This window comes from Ischnura elegans, chromosome 1 (assembly GCF_921293095.1).
Source record: "Ischnura elegans chromosome 1, ioIscEleg1.1, whole genome shotgun sequence".
Lineage (NCBI taxonomy): Eukaryota > Metazoa > Arthropoda > Insecta > Odonata > Coenagrionidae > Ischnura > Ischnura elegans.
The window spans coordinates 81850202-81868118 of NC_060246.1; the positions used below are offsets into that span (position 1 = coordinate 81850202).

Genomic DNA, 17917 nt, shown 5'->3' on the forward strand with positions numbered 1-17917 from the left:
TCTCTTTTGGATCTGTCGGCCCGCCCGCGTCGGAGGTCAGCGTTCGCCCCTTCTTGAACCCGAGCCCTCGCGCGTGGGTCGCGCTAACAGCCCTCCGCACCTGAGTGACACGTGCATTGGTGCGAAATAATTTGGCACGGTTCCACGGATCTTCGAGGCGTGGTGCCTCTCATTGCCGTGAATTCTCTTTTTTTTCCCTCCGTCCCCCATGTTCTTTGAGGCTACTGGAAGAGGCGTCCTCCCGAAGCATTATAAAAAGCCGTGATAATGGTCGCCCCGTCCATAAAGGTATCGATATCGCGGAAGCTAGCTCCGGTGTGGGCGGAACCTGATTGAAGCCCGCGCCCTCTTCACATCTCGCTGGAATTTAAACGATTTCAAGTTATCCACGCCACCCTGTTCTCGCACACTTCGGAATAAATTTGCATGCATACTGGCGAAAGACAAGTTCGTCGCCTTTCTCGTTTTCTTTTACTGGGAGTTGACCTCGCGACTCAAGTCATATGGGCTTCGTGGACAATTATTATTTTATGTTGTCACTATAATGGTTTATCCGTGGGTTCAGAATTAATGGGCCATTCATGTTGTTCGAAGCTGATTTAAATTATTTTCAGCAATCTTCGACTAAGCGTAAGCTTTTTTTGAACGTGAATACGTGAATAAGGTAACGGGCATTTGAAAAAGGAGAAGGAAGTTGAGCCGAAAACTCGGACGAAATGGTAGCTGAAAATTGTTATATCAACTGGTTACCTTACATGTGATGCTAGCGCAACTGACTGATATCCTCTAATTACGTTGATTATTAGTTGGAGGTTATCAGCCGCTACTTCTTCCCTCTCAAATATCGTATGATGATAGTTCATTACTAATTTATTTTACGTAGCTCCTTTCATTTTTATTATGTGCTCATCATCTGCCATGAAACCTCAAGGTAACTTAGTTGGTGTTCCGAGAAAATTAATAAAATCCATCAGTGTCGAAAAACATTAGCAACGAAATTATTTATTAATTAATATCTGCTAAGTTTAAATCCGCGATTTCATCTCAAACAGCGTAAACACGCTTCCGTACTGTTAGTGTTGAAGTTTTTATTCTTGAAACACCAAGCATACCGCCTACCGCGTTAAACTTTGGCGTATGTATACCCATAATTTTCTTGTATTAGTATTGCTACTTGGATGTTCGGCGCATGAGCGCTGCCCTTACTTGTGGATGCTCCTAAAGAAGTATGATTTTTAGATTTTATTCCGAAAGCATTTTTTTCATAATTTATTTGAAAGGATATGATACGATTTTTTTATTTAACCCTACTCAGTGCATAATAAATAAGCTGTACACCCGATGCGCAGCTTTTATTTTCGCTTATAATCTACTCTAACACTAATTTACGACAAATTACTCCTTGAAACTTGCTAATCTCCTTCGAGTTGCTCATGCTTAATTTAGTTTTGAATGGAATATTTAGGAAGGAATTATTTTTGAGTGCGTTGTTAGCTCTCTGTATGATTCGAGTGATTTCCGTAATGGGTGAATGGCAACAATTGTCAAATTTTTATTATCATTGACTTCGATTTTCCGGTCTCATTTTCAAATGTTAATATTTATTCATTTAGAGTAATTAAAAGTTCACATTGAAGAATTCTGACATAAAATTTTAAATTGTCATGAGTACAAACGTCCGTATATCCTCCCGCTTCTTGTTTTTTTCATAGTGAGTATGAGCTCAGCTGGTATTTTCTTGATATCGGTTGAGTTTTCATCGCAGTACAAAGTCCTGGTAGGAACGTGGGGATCACCCTCTGGTTTATCCTCGTAGAAAGACTGAAAGGTCTTCTTGAGTATCCCTGTAAGTTCTTTGGCTGCCCCTCCAATTTTGTCGGAGATGCTGGTATCATGGCTTTCATTCTTTTCTTCATAAATGTCCTCGTCTTCATAACGTCTACAAGCGGGTCTCCTGCAATTTAATAAAAATTGAGATAATGGTCACATCGTGCGGATATGGGTCTTAAATATGGTGTCCCATATTATTTACCTATAATTGGTTATGGAAGTGATTTTATGAGACCAAATTAATTGGATCCTGTGGAGGGAATTTGTGTTTGATAACTGATTATTTCGAAATATTTAACGTCCTGCTGCTAAGAAGAAGTAAAATCAATAGTATATTTTAGCATAGCATTGGAAATTGTAGGTATTATGAGAAATTACAGATATTTCTGAATTCGTGAATGATGATGTTCAAGTTCCTGCAATTCCTTTGGAATTAAACTAGAAGTCGGGGGAGAATCGGCGTGTCACCGATTTTCGGGAAACGTGTTAGTTTTATGCTCTCGTTTTGAAACTCGGTTTAAATAGGAGGGGCACTTGCGCACGTTCATCCCGGAAGAATTACTGATGATACTAATTGAATTTTAAAAATGCAAAATGCTTTTAAACGACAATTGAAAATCTGGGAAGCATTAACCAAAAACATCAGCCTTCCATTTCACAATGTTTATTAGAGTTCATTCATGGAAGGTCCATTATTACTTTCACTTACTACTAGTTTATTTTAAGGGTTTGATTAGGGAATTTTCCTTTTTTTGATGTGAATGATATTGTTTTATGTTAAGAAATTAGTTCCTAAATAAAACAGGAGAAAGAACAGTAATTTCAATTGAGTGGCTAAGGAAAAGAAATTGGTATAAAGTTGATATTCAACACATGTTACTGCATGTACTGATTTCCATCAAATAGGGGAACATTATTTGTTAAATTATATATGAACAGGAGGTTAGGTTGTCATGCATTTATGGCCTTACTTACCGCTCTTTTCTTCGTGGGCATTGTGTCGGACTTGGTTCGCTGCATCCGCCTTTGTTCGTATTAACATATGCACAGAGACTACCCAAGCTGCCTATGAATGCCCTCCAGATACCCCCAATGTTCTGCCGGAGGTAAAAAGTAGCGATGAGTAATGTGCAGACGGATACCGAGTAGCTTAGGATTGTTGGTAGGTTATTCCAAAAGGAGAAATCCAGGGTCGTCGCCATTAATTTTGAAACTAAATAATGGCGTTCCTTGTTGACCTGGTGGAGTAGATACACATATGAATGGCCACTTTGCTACAAAGTAACTGTAGCCTCTCAGAGCATCTATCGAGGTTCCCCACTCATGATGGTATCTAGTGATAGTATTAATCTCTATCATCTCCGGTTCTCTTCAGAATTAACTTATTCATTCTTATTTTCTTTTTCTGATTCGTTGCTATGCTTAGTTTACTAATAGCAACAATGTGCATCGTATAATTCAGTGTGATTCAGTGGCTGTAGAAGGAAGCAGCGTCTTGTTATGTGTCATATATGTCATAAATGTTACATTTACATGTTTGATAAAGCTGATAAAGCTATTCCCACCTTTCTACCTTTCATTATAGCTACCAGTTGTAAATGAAGCCTGGAGTTCTTTGGTTTTCATCGAGGAGATGGTGTCGTTGTAAAGCCAATTCTCTATGATTTTATGTTTATAGAGATGAAGTACTCGTCATAGCTATGCATTGAACAAATGTATTTTATTCCCCCTCACTTGTATCTAAATTAGTTTTAAGCGATCTTAATTCTTATCGTTACGTATATTATTTGAGTATTGAAGAACGGTGTAAGTTAGCATCACCTTTATTCTTCATTTCTCACCCATTTCTATGCAATGGAGTATACTTAATTTTCCGCATTTATATGAAGCCAGTTAGAGAATCTATTTGCAATCTCTACTCATGTATCTAATTGTATAAGAATCTGTGACGCCCTTTTTTTAAAATTAGTCGTCCATTTCTTTGTATTTTACCTCTCCATCTTCAGTTTGAGTAGGTATGCATCCCTTCTTTGGGTTGTTTAAGTGTTTATGAAGTCATATGTGAGGTAATCCATGAAATTGGTTTCCGGGCGATTTTTTTATCGCTAAGGTGTTTCTTAATGAAGTGTCATTTCCCCTGCCATGGAATAATTTGTAGCCATCCTATCAATTCGATTAACAATTTATCTCGGTTTTGCGGCCAATGAATTGGGTCAAAGGTTCGAATAATCCGAATGGGAAACGCGACTCAAGGAAAGTAAGTCGTTTTCGGAAAGACATTTTAACTAAGAAAAGGGACTACTATTTAGTGGTCGGCTCTTACGATTTCAGTGTAGGATAGTACCTACATGAGGACCTTCAATAATTCTGCGCGTTGAATTTCACCGTAGTCATGAAATGTGTCGTGATTGGCGTATTTTTTCATCATTATCGACGTTTTCTTTCTATTGGGTGGTGCTTTCCATTCGCACGAGGGTGTATAACTCTACTCTACATTCAATGAGAATGGTCATATGCCATGCTGTTTTTAATAGTGTTCGTCTCCCTCATTGTCATAGGATAATAACTGAGGAAGGAAAGGGAACAGGATAGCCAATCTACTTGAAAATGATGTATTCCTATTAATGGTAATGACATGGTTTTCGATTGATGGTGTGCAATAGATATAACTAAAGTTTGAGTGGACATGATCATGCTCTAAATTGCAAATAAGGAATTAAGAAGTAGTTATTGTCAACGATGAATCGGATAGTTCTTTCATTAAAGTCATAAATGGGAGTGCACTGGGTCAGCTCCGGGGGGGGGGGATTCAGCATCAAATTATGAGGAGGGGTTCTCCATTGTAAATTTTTTGAAATACCCATTCACTACGAATTTTGGAGCCTAGAATTTCATTTTCACTCATAACAACAGAATTAATTGAACAATTTTAGGTGTTAAAGGATACAAAAACTACTAAACCTATAAAAATGGAATTTTTAAAATTAAAAAGGGGGGTCGTGGCTCCTGCCCCTGAATCCGCCGCTGGATCAGCTGCGATGGAGTGGAGTAGATGTTGCTGCTTATGTTGTGCGTCGCGGAGACGTCGTTCACTCTCTTATCTGGAGTCATGTCCACCTCCTAAGCTGGGTGACACTGTGTGTGTCACCCGGCCTAGGAAGCGGAGGTTGGGAGGAGGCGCAGTCGTCAACCCGAAATCACGCGAAAGGAAACCAACCTCTCGAGCGGCCGTGCGCTAACGAGGTGAGAGTATTGCTCTGCATCCGTTCCCAGACTGTGTAGGCAAGCGCTCTACCAGGCCAGCGTCGCCTTGGCGGTTGAGCAACGTGGAGCATCTGGGGAGGAATACATGCACTGATTGACGTATGGCCTTGGGTTGATGTGCGAGATCTTATTGGGGTCGGTGCTGTTTAGTGCCTGAGTGAAATAAGCTCAATAATATGCTGCTATGTTGAATTTTATGCTGCCTTCTCTTGCAATTTTCTCCTTGAGCCCGCTTGTCCCATTAATTAAACATCATTATCTTTCAAATAATTAATGGGAAAGGCTTTGATGGAATATATAAGATCTCAGATTCTCTCGGCGTATCAAGTGCGAAAAGGATTCTCGAGTGTTCCACCGAGTAATTGGCTCCATGTCTCCCGACGTTTCGAAGACCGACGTGCCCTTCGTGATCTTCATCTCTTTTGAATTCAATCCTGATGTAGAGGATTCCCGGAGGATGAAGACAAAGTCGTTCTTAGAAACGTAGGTAGACCTGAAGCCAATTGCTCGGTGGAAAACCTGGGAATCCTTTTTGCAATGAATGGAGTACTTTTTAAATCGCCCAGTCTCAGCGGAAACCCTATTCATGAACTGTCATGGATGAATGAAAATTTTTTCGCATGGATATAAATTTTACTGTATGCGAGTGACGCCATTTGATTATCGTTTCAGCTTCCCCTGAGCTCTGGTATCTGAGAACCCACCTGAAATACGTTGGTGTGACCCAGGCTTCAGTGGGTCCTCCGGAGGTTCGGTCGCTTGGGGGTTCCCTCATCATTTTGTCGCGGGGCGAGGAACGCCGCTTGTCCCCCTCGCGCCCCCCTCTGGGGTCGGTTGCTACGTGGGTGTGGTGCGGTAGCGATGCTGCTCCCGGCCGGGGGATAGATGCTTCGGGGGCAGGCCGGGAGGGAGCGTTAGGGGAGGAGAGTCGTTGTATACAACGGGGTTGGCACAAGGAGGGTTGGCCGCAGAAGCGGCGGTGAGTCATACACACTCTCCCTCCGAGGGCGGCCAAGTGGTTTCGTGGAAAAGGAACGCCCCCTTTCCACGTAACCTCGCCCCCCCCTCCCTCCGCCTTTGGGGCTGATCCTCGCGTTGCCTCCACGACCTCCGCTGCCTCCGTGCGTCAACCCCCTCATATGTAGCCTCCTCGCCCCCGCTTCCCGTGTTGTTCCCAGACGGGTATCGAGTTGCATCTCGTGGGAGTCGCAGGGAAGGCACGCCCCCCTCACTCACTCTCCTCGCCATTTATTCCAGGAATGTTGTTCACAAGGGGCAAGGACGACGCGTGAAAGAGGTAGTGATTCGTATTGTGTAACCTTTGGTCCATGTTGCGTTTTAGGTAATGTTTACGACGTTTTCCAGCTTAGTCTTTTGAATGCTTAATGTGCTTCTGAGGCCTTTAATAACCCATTAAAAATACTCTGTGTGCTGAACATCGTTTTTCGAAATCAGTGACCACAGGGAATAGATAAATGCCAGTGGTCGAAATTTAACACGCAATTTTCATTGTAGCTTGTTAACATCGGCTGTTTTCGGAAAATTCATAGAAGTCCACCTATTCGGTTCCCTTCACTTTCGATATAGATGCACCTTACATGTATTTTTTCTGTCGTTGTCTCTTTTTTGTTTTCCATGTCTATAAATGTGTCCGTGCATTTTGTTGTAGCGTTAAAACAATGATGTACTTAATGGTCCTGACCGACAGGACCGGAGTGTAAATCTGTGTCGCCCGAATCCTGTATTCTTAAATAATTTTTAATTAATAAGATGTTTCGTAGAAATTCATTTAATTTGTGCTTCTTTGTCTCGCATTCCTAGAAGGATTATTTTTGTAGAAATCTTGTTTCCAGCTCTATCCGGAAATTATCTGTATTTGCATTCATAGTAACTTATTGCTAAAATTTAAAAGCTGTGAGTAACATTTTCTCAAATTTGTCTGTTGACATTCGGGGGACGTTATAGTTTTCTTTTGCACCCGAAAATGTTTTTTTTTATATTTGGTATCATTGATCAAATTATTAGTTATGAATATTAGAACTGGTCCATAAATAAAGAAGTTTCTGGTCCTTAACTGTTCTTTGATATCAGTGTAAACACCTTAAATAGTTATGCATAAACCGCGTTGCCGTGGAACATGTACCCTCCCCCCTCCTCTACCAGTGGTATACCTAGTGAACCATCAAAACATTCACGCTCACCACCTGAAAACAATTTACAGCCTAGCTACGGTCTTGTTTGAATAGGTTAGTTAGCCAAAGAAATACATTACCTATTAGCCAAACCCATAAATAAATTAAATTTGATAAAGTAAGTGCTAGGAACCAAAAATATGTGAGTATTGTTTATGTAGTACCTACGAATTCCATTTTCACTTAAATGTTTCCTAATCTTTCATGTTGCTGCCACTCTAATCATGATGGTAAAACTGGGAAATAAGCTATCAGAAATTTGAATTATAACATGAAAATTTCTATCTTAGCCCTAAGATACAAACTTTGCACGAGTTTTGTTGGTAGTACGGTAAAAAAAGTCTTTTTCAGTCGTGAAATAATGAAACAAATGAAATAATACAAATTAAAATATCCATGGGCTCCGTGAATTCTCAGTCGTTCGCAGATTCAATTCCCACGCAGATGCAGTCAGACGCACGCGTGTCGGCGGGGTCATCCCCGTTCGTCTGGTTGCGAAGTGCGTGTCTCACGACAAACGTGCCATTCCTCCCCCCCCCTCTCTCTCTCCCTTTCTGCACGTGACTTGAAGCGCTCATTCTGCGAGGCAGCGGCGAGATTTTCTCTCGACTCGCTCATCTCCCTTCTCCTTGGAGTGTAGGCAGTTTCGAGATAGCCTGTCAAAGTTTGGGGGATCATTTTTTCGTTGGAGAGCACTTCAGTGTTCAATAGGAGGTGTATCATGTTTCTTGTACAGTCTTTCTTTTGCCACTGGCCATGTCCGGAAGTTTTTTGGGGGGATGTTTCGGTCCCAGACTTTTATGAAGGCTGTCACTTTGTGTTGACACTCTCTCGTTGAGTGAATGTTTTCATTTAAAATGTATCGGTCCTGGATCAGCGTTGACGTCTATGACAGTATTCGTTTTTTTTTTCTTGAAGTTTGTTCTGCAGTTTCTGTTTCTTTATTGAACTCGAATTGAATGAAAGAATATATTTTTATGTTAGTGGAGACCGATAACTTCACAGTCGAAAAAATAAATTATTTTTTTGCATTCATTTAAAATGAATAAAAATAAGTATCACGCGTCAAGTTTCATAACTTTTCTTGTATTCGTGTAGGTTCTATATTGTTCTATTGCGAAAGTAATTGGATTGGTAAAAATATACGTCGTATAAGGTTCAAGTAGAACTGCTTTTTAATTTAGATTATGGATATTCAAATATTTCCTCACCATTTCAGCATAAAATACCGTCTTGCCTGATAGAAAGGTCTTGGAATTATTCCCCTCTTCTTAAATATGACGTGAGAAGAATAAATTATATTTTTATCTTGAGTTAAGTGAAAAATGTCATGGTATTTACACATTCGTCATCGATGTATGCAAAACGTGATTAAAATTTAACCCAGCGTAGATACACAAATATAACCGATGCTTGAAACTAGTTCCGCGGTTTTGAATTCTAAATGCGTATAGCCCTTTCATCGATCTTACAAAAAATGCCTTAGTGTCATGAATATGACTTTAATTTCCTGTTTATAAAAGAAGGCTTGATAAATTCCCTTACGGGCTTCACCTGTTGGCAAGTCTGTAAATTGGATCTCTTTGTAAAAAATGATAGAGGGTAAGACTTTCCGATTTGAAAAAAGTTTTTTGTTCGATTTACTGATTATGTTGACCACATATTTAATGTCGCGTTTATCAATAACCCACGGTGTAGTTAGATCCGAAAATATGGAAAGGATTTATTTGCTATCACTTCCCTTACCTTCTCCAATTTCACGCCATATCGTATTTAAAGGGAATGTACATGCATAGGAATTGTTCTTGCTTGGTTAAAGTTTGAGGTAATGGTGTCTTCTGTGTTAGTGAAAGTAGATAACTCAGGAGGGTAAGGGAAGGGTAACGGGAACAAAGTCGGAGTATGTCTCGCGAGTCGATGTTCGCCTGCAACCCCTTCCCGAGGGCCTGTCCCTTGCATCTTCCTCGCGCGAAAGATGGCAATAATAATCCCAAACCACTCACTCCCCTCTTCATCTTGTCTCGGTGCCTTTCTCGGAATTACCTCGGCGGAGAGTATTGACATTCAGCGCCTTTTTGCTACGACGGGAAGGCAAGGAAAAAAATCAGTACATACTTCTCCTTTCCCCGTAGTTCTCAATCTCTTCACTCTCTTTCGCTTCCCTTCTCTTCTACCCACCAGTCAAGAGTTATTCGCATTGGTGGAGGGTTGTCTTATTTTTATCCTCTCTCTTTCTCCGGCGAAATCTTTTTTTATATACATTACTCCTCCCGTCCGTCTTGTGGCATCCATACAGGGGAAGTCGTGTTCAACTTTAAGCTTCGACGGAGTCGCGGTGGTGGACTTTCATCGTCGCAATAATATATCGAGCCCAAGTGAATGGGTTTGATGTTTGCTGGTGATTCTTCTTGAAGAAAGCCATTGCATATGATGCGTCACAAAATATTCGTGACATTGCTTGTCAAAACTTTTCCCTCTACCCGCAGTTATTCGTTTAGGTTTTGTAACATTGCGATTACTTCTTCATTTTGTGTTACGAATCGAAAAGTGTGGCTGGAAAGGAGTTAAGAGTTATAATTTCCTTAGACAGCATTCATCTATTTGTCAGACCTCTATGCTAATATTCTTGTACTGTTCTTCAACATATCGCTCCACGTTTTTGTTGTCTATTTCTTTCGAAAAGTTGGCTGTTACACCCTCTATTTTGATTTTAAAACTTTACGATGTTTATTTACTTTATTCCAAAACTGAATCAGACGTAACTTGATTAAATCAATGATTTTATAGTGACTGTACCTATTGTTAACGTATTTAATCTAATTAAAACTTCTAAGCCATATGTTATTAGCGTAATCATAGCATTAATTAAATCTTTATTTTATTTCTTGAATCATATTATCTTAAACCGGCCTTATGTTTATGATGATTGTCCTTAAAAGTATAAAAATAGGTAGAATAAGAATCACTTATTCACTCAATCAGTAGTTCATTTTTCAATGTTAGAGGTGTATTTAAAGTTTGGTGGTTAATCAATGGTCCTGATAAGACGTTAAAGGGGTGCTTTTGGAGTTGGATTCAAAGCGAATATGATGAAATTTACATAAGGACTTTTGTTTGACCGAAGAATTAGTAAATCATCAAGTAAGAGCTTGGAATAAAGTTGGAAATAGTTCGCGTATCATGTTCGAATAGGCATGTGCATCTCTGCTCATTATCTTTTTGACATCGTACTTCAATTTTAAAAAGATTTTTGGTGAAGAAGTTAGGATTTTAACTTGGAAATAAGGTTATCTTTTATTGATTTATATCATTTGCACCTGGAAACGGCCCATATTTTGTACGTCGGGTAGATTTCTGCGATTAACAACGAACGATCTCCAACGCCGAGCAATAAATGTCATTGATAGGGGCCACTCAGGCGACATTGGAACCCACGACATTCAGTTTGGCTGGCGAGGACTCTACTCCGCTCCGCCAGAGGCCGGCATTCCAAGAACTCTCACCTCTAGTCTGTCCTGTACCGGTATCGGAGAATTTAATGCCTATTAGTGGTCTCTATTTCTTATTGCATCCCCGGAAAATGTAACAATTTCTTATGTAATTTTGTGTGGTGATGATGTTTTTATTTTTCTCTGGCGTTTTAACCAACCAGTTGCAATCTCAGGTGCTGTGCGCGTTCACACCCAGCTGCTTTAAGATGAGATAGGCCCGCGCTCGGTTTAACGAGACAGGTTGAGAGGGGTTGGCCACACACGCCGGGGTACGTTCTCTTCTTCCCGTGCGCGCTTCTCGTGCCGCGATCGATTTTTCCGCGCGCACAGCGCAAACACGTGAGGCGCACGGAACATGTGCGCCGCACTCGGCCGAGTGCAGAGCCCAGTCACGGATATACATATATTCCCACGCGGCGGAAAAACCAGGAGGTGCGAATTTTTCCCCCTCGACTGCAACCTATGCACTCAAAAGATGCGCATGCGGCATTTTGTACTTTGCTGAGTGTTAGTGAAACTTTCCGAAAAGAGGTCACCACGAGGGTGTCTAGTCTCCTTTTTCCTGTTTACTCTTGTACGAAATTGGAAATACTCAAACCTTTTCCGGCGATCAAAATTTTGATCACTGATATTTATTAAATTAATGCCTACTTCAAATGGTACGTACTAGGCTATTATTTGGCTAATACGTGAGTGAATTCATCCACCGTCATCTTTTGGGAGAGTTAAAATTTTTGTTTTTGCATTGTTCCTGGGATATCGTTTAATCCTACTTGGCCTGTTGACTATCCCTTTCCTTTGTGGTTGTCCGCTACGCCTAGTTCAACACGTACGTCTGACGTTAGCTTTTACGAGTGTTGCGTATGGTTTACGGAGTTCCATTTTTTTTAATAAACATTATCTCCTCGACCCCTGCTTTCTTCCTCCCTTGTGGAAATTCACGCAAGTGTGTTCCTCCCTCCCTTTGGAGCCAGGGTATATCTCCCCCATCCGTCGTCCCCTCAACCCCCCTTTCAAACCTCTCTTCCCCTCCTCCGTCTTTCAGCGGCGCGGTGGCGTAGTCATCGGCGAACTCATTCACTCGCGCTGCGCGCAGGGTTCGTCGGACCGGCACGCCGCGAGGGGAAGCAAGTCGGGAAGTTGATGCGGTGCGAGAGGAAGGGTTGCAGCCGCGTAAGGGGTGGACGTTGGGGGGAGGAAAAAGGGGTTTTATATATATATACGGCGGTGGTACACGTACGAAGTGGATGGTCGTAGTGCTCGCGTCTTCTCCCCTCCCCTCCTACCGGCAGTCTGCGGGTGGTGGGGTGGATAAGGAGAGGAGGTGCATTCTCCGTCCTCTTCTCCGTTCTCCCCCTTGGTCCCCTTCTCCGCACCCGTATGAGAGTCCCATACGCGCGCTCCGGGCGGTGACGTGGAGTCTGGGGATGTACAGGGATATTTTTTTTACCCGCGTAGATGTTCGTGAAAATGACCTAAAACGAGGGAGTTTTGGGTTAGACCCGGCCGTGGGTAGAAAGGTCATCGGGGTGTTCGGTGTTAATGGCCAAAGTTGTTGTTCATGCTCCTTAGTGCTAAGCATATAAGGCATAAGTTAAACTTATGTGCTAAATATATGATAAATGTTATGTATATCCAAAAGGGGAATTGAAGCGGCGAGTTTTCCAGCCTAAGCGAAGTCATCCCACGTCTTGCACGAGGCCATGTACAATTTTCGGAGTTCTTTATAAGGAAAAAGCGCTTGTGCTAGCATAATATCTCATTATATATGTGTTATCTATTTGTGAGAGTCGGGAAAAGATGGACCTCATCCTCTGAGAACTAAGGAAATTGCGGAATGAAGCAGTGGAGGGGAAATGTGAAGGGAATATTGTCGTTGGAGTAAATGTTGCCATCTTCAGGGTTCGTCCTTTCACTAACGCTTATTGTTGAGAGGATGCATCATTCCCGCGTTAAATATCGTATTTTACATATTCTATCATCTTTAAATATTCAGGGTGTGTAGAGGTGACCATTTTTAGTATTTTCGTGTTTCTCAAATATGAAATTTTTACCTTGGTGAAAATGCGGAGGAATATTATTGTAGTTTAGGTGTAGCTAAATGCTTATCTACTTATCTATCTTATCTAATGTCTACTCTATAAACTTTGAAACATTCAAGGTGAAACCTACGCCTGGAAATCGAACCGGTACCTGGATCTCAAATATCTAAATGGCACCAGAGAAAAATGAGGGCAAATTTCCATACTTGATGCACAGGTAAATGTAAAGGTCTCTAAACCCTGAAATTTTCTGAGTAAAATCTTAAGTTTTTAATAAGTTATACGTTAGGAAATCATACCAATATCTGAATCATATATATGGAAGTTTGACTTGAGATAAAATACCGAGGACATTTCTTCATTATTGAAGTATAAATGTTAAGGGTCTACTCTGTGAACTCAGAAACTTTCAAAATGACTATGCCTGACCTGAGAAATGAGGAATCTGTCAGGAAGTTTGGCGGGCGGGGATGATGTATTCTCTCGACGACGGATATTACTTTATTCGGCCACTATATGTATTGTCACCCACCGCGCTTTTAATGGTTAATATAAGTCGCCACTCCGTCGCTGATGGGCAGCGTGATCAGAATTTCACTTAGTAATAAGCTTTAATTAGGGCTGCTAACCTAAATTTATGTTCGTGATAGTGTGATGATTTTAGTTGAGATACGGAAGAGACAGAAGGTATGGATGAGAGGAGTGCTTAGCGGGAAGGGGATGTTGAAAACGGTGTTTGAGGGTAGAATGTTCGGTAAACGAGCGAGGGGAGGGAAGAGAATAGGATTTTTAGATATATTGAAAGGGAGTAGGCCTTACAGTGGATTGTAGAAGGCAGTGCTGGAAGGAAAGGGAGGCTCCCGGATTACTTCTTTGGTACTCCATGGAAACTTACCTTAATCGGTAGAATACTATAATGAATGAACAGTGTTATGTATCAAAGTCAATACTTTACAATGCTATTCCCAGCAGTTAAAAACTCTATGTTGCAAATATTGAGAAAAATAGATCGATTTGCACTCTTCGCCGCGCTGCAGACACCTTTTAAAACCGATTAAAAAGTGACCCAAGTGGTAACATAAATCATATTTTCCCGGAAAGGAATGAGGCGTCCTCCATGACTGTAGACCCCTTGTTCCTCTTAACCCTTGGCGCCGAGAACCCTACGTGCTCTCCGTCTCCCGCCTTGCCAGACGTCCCGCGTTCGCCTTTGTTTCCCGGATGACTCGCGCCCATTCGATGCGCCCCCATCACCTCGAATGTGCCTCTCCCCCTCCACGATTTCTTTCTCCATCTGCCCCATCCGTCTTCGTCTCCGCGTATCTCCATCAATCTCTGGACTCTCAGCGCCACCCTCCCGTCTCGCATATATACCCTGTTCCCCTTCCCTCTCCCCCCCACAGTCTCATTAAGTCGCTTCTGGTCTCGATCGTCCCACGCCTCTCACGTTCTGTTTTATTCCCCGCCTTATTTATTATTTCGCCGTGAACCTCATTAATTTTTATCGACCCCACTCGAAAGATATAGTGCGCGACTGCTAGGTCCGCCCATTTGCTAATTTCTTTCTGTCCACTTGTGTGTTCGTCCCATCTTCCAAGATTTATTTTTCTTCTTGGGAGGTGGATGAGTTTTTCGGTTCTTGACGGTACATCCATTTTATTTCGAAATGTCAGCCTTGCAGTATGCCTGCCGCGCTATGTAGTTAGATTCAGGAAAGTTTCTGGCGCCAAACTCCTCAATGATACCTCAAAACCATGAGTACAGAGTATAAATGTAAAATATGATTCGGATGTGTATTGCATACGATGTTACAAAATTGCTATCTACGAATTCATTAACAAAAAAAAAACAACCAGATAGATTTCATCAAGTTTTTTTTAACCTCTTTAATTAACGGAGTTCTCAGAAAGTCACTGAGAAAGGTTAGGGATAATTTTACATCGTAGTGAGATGCCCGCAATGGCTTGAACTCGCAGCTCAAGCTCTGTCTTTCACTTATTCACGTATGTGTTAGAAATGCAAAGACTGCTGTTCGTATGTCGCAAGTGCTTATGGGGCGGCATTTTCATCCTGCCCATGCCTTTCGAAGCTACTTCGAGCTATTCCTCCACTGAATCGGAAGTCCTTATTCGTCGCCGCCGTTTAAATGTACTTTTTTTAAATGTACGCAGGGCTCGACTGTTGGTGCATAGAATTGGCTTCCTTATACCAGTCTTCTTCATGGTATTTTTACTCGTTAGTTCATGTGTCGCACCTTCCTCTAGGCTCGTAGATCCCGTCGGGAAAATTCCACGAAGGATAAAAATGCTGAGGAGACGGCGTGGAAACTCATCTTGAGACTTGGCTAATACTGTCCCTGTAGTTTCCAGCCATCCCTCTTCCCTCATTCATGGGAGTAAGATTGAGATGTGCTGTCAACCGCCTCAGTAATAATAGTAACGTAATAAAGAGCTAACTAGCTTGTTACGAGGGGAAGTGGCGGCCCTATTTTTGTCTCAAGAGTGATGAGGTCGTTCCATCTTACGCTGTATAGCCTTAATTCCTATGAGTTTTTTCCTGCTCCTCGTACCTTGGGCTCTTCCTCCTCTCGTTCCTCTCACGTCACAAATACTCTCCATTTCCATGGGCACTGGAATTTCATTTAACTTCTATTACGTTCAAACTTATTCCTTATCTACATTTATAGTTGTATATTTACTCCATTATTGTGTATTTTTCTGCTAAATTTAGTGTGATAAATTTTACCTCTTGGTCAGTTTTCTTGAAAAACTAGAATATAGTTTCTATTTTCCCTCCAAGTTTTTGTCTCTTCTCCAGTGATAGCGATATACTCCAATATTCATGACTTTTGTTCTGGGTTTGTGCTATGTATCAGAGGATTTTCTCTTGTCAGCATGGCCCACGTGCTTTCAGTGTTTATTATCTGGCGATACTTTTGAATGCTCGACGGTGGTGCGGGGGAGGCACCATTTACGCGAAAAACGTTGAATTTAACCTCTTCTCTGATGGCCATGTGCTACACCATATTCATCATATCCAGTGGCCTTAATTTCTTTCCTTCAGCTGCGTGTCCTTTAGAATTTGCTCTTGCCCCAACATCGCGGAATAGGAGAAAAGTAAAATTGCTTTTAAAATTTCCAGAGCTCAATTGAGGTCATGCAGAGAAAACTTTCCTGAAAATGAAAAATATGCCCACCACGCGCAATTAAACTCTACGTATCCGGTCGGTCGATTTTTTTTCTAAAAATATAACTTGAGCGGCTCCCCGCGGTACGAGCTTCCACCTTGGGGTTCGTCGGAAGTTTTGCGAGCATGGAATTCTTGCGAAGTTTGTGGACAGAAATAGGGAGCATTATCCAAAGAAAAAAGCTGCTATTTCCTCGCACTACCTTCTGAGGTATCGTAGGGGGTTATATGTGGCAGGGTTTATCAGGGCACCGGTGTGGAGGAATCATGTTATTGGGAATGAAATTGGCGTGTGATGACAATGATTGATTTTAGTGGTGAGTCACTGTCAAAATAATATCGCTTATTTTTCTCTTGGCGACAATTGTCTGTTATAATTTTATTTAAATGAGGCATTGCAATATTTCCATTGGATTTCATTTTGCTTATTTACAAATCGTGTTTAACTATTATTAATAACTTCCCCACATCGTGACGCATATATTTTACATAAAGTCCGTTGTAAGAAAAATACTTAATTATAGTCCTGAAAGAATTCGTCTCTTTTGCTATTTTATGCTTTACAGGTGAATGATGGTGTTTAAAATAACCTCCGTCAGCGTGATGCCATGAAATTCTTGATACTTGAACGTGAATACGACCTGCGATCTTAATGATTCAATGACGGCTCCCAACTAAGTTGTTTTTAACTTTAACTCTGCATTATTTCTCCTTGAAACAGATTACTTAAAAAACGTATAATTAAAAAAGTTTTAATTGTAAGTCGTTCCTCATCTCTGTTCATATTACGATAGTGTCGTTATATGTCGTGGGTATTGCCAGTAATTATTCTAATTTATAGGCTCAGAAGTATCACTGTAGTGTGACTCTTCGCGCTATTTTCCCCAATATTTTTTTATTAACTCAACATTTTATTTTTCAACATGTAAATACCACAAAGACTACGGAAAAAATAAACCCCCTCGCCCCCCCCCCCCCCAAGAAAAAGCAACGACGTTAATCCACCCCTGTGGTTAATGCCAATCAGGCGTGGTAAAGCCGGGCCTTAGCCTGGTTGAAAACCGGAGAAAACGTCGTCCAGTTGATCCGCAGGTAAAGCTCTAGATTCTTTCTATTCTCCTTTTTACTCTTAAATCCATCGTCCTTCTCTCCTTGTCATCTCTTCTCTTCTGATCCTCGCCTCCCCCTCTAACCCGCCATCTTCGGCGAGGCAGTGTAAAGGAAGGGAATGAAAAGGAGGGAAATAAAGGCGGCAGAGGGGTCGGGAGAGCGAGTGAAAAAGAATAATTCTCCATTTCGCCTCCCGAGTGCTGCGGGGTTGCCGGCTCTGCAGGATGCACGCACACTTCCCAAGCCGGAGAGAGTCGGCCGTTCATCGGCGGCGGGAGTCACTATATGTCGCATCCACGCCTCTCGCCTCCCCCGCTCTGTTTCCCTCCATTCAGTCGTGTCTTCTTCCCCCGCCCTTCCTTTCCTCTCTCGGGGCCGGAGGAAGCCGGAAGGACGCTCCTCCTCGCAGACGGTTTGGTGCTCCTCGAGTTTCGTTGTTTCGTGTGCTTCCCCTCCCTACGACACTCCGTGCGGTATTCCGAGATTCCTCTATTTTGATCTAGTACGTACGTAGCTTGTGTAATTTTCTTCAGGGTTAGTGTTATTATGATAGTCGTCATGATTGTATCACATAGTCGTCAGGGATAAACGGTTGATTTCTGCGTCAGTGACTGCCAATTTATTCCGAGTATCCCATTGGAGACAACCAGATTCAATTCACACACACAAACTCAATTCACACGATTATTATTATTAACGTTCCGAGAGGGGTAGTGTACGACCTCTGAGTGTCCGTTACCCCTGAAACTCTTCAGTTGCCATTATAGTAAATTCAATATGCCTTATCAAATATGGTAATTTT

At 41.7% G+C, this 17917-nt stretch overlaps 2 protein-coding genes across 2 annotated transcripts in view; one reads left to right on the forward strand and one right to left on the reverse strand.

Annotated features, from left to right (window-relative positions):
- Positions 1-17917, forward strand: part of LOC124164506 (tyrosine-protein kinase Abl) — a 291144-nt gene that overhangs the window by 241774 nt on the left and 31453 nt on the right. The gene's annotated exons all lie outside the window — the stretch shown is intronic.
- LOC124164501 lies at positions 1582-3248 on the reverse strand. The gene is made up of 2 exons (XM_046541834.1): positions 2806-3248; positions 1582-1954 (listed from the first exon to the last, which is right to left on the reverse strand). The coding sequence occupies exons 1-2, from the start codon at positions 3030-3032 to the stop codon at positions 1663-1665; spliced, it is 519 nt and encodes a 172-aa protein (XP_046397790.1). The 5' UTR covers positions 3033-3248; the 3' UTR covers positions 1582-1662.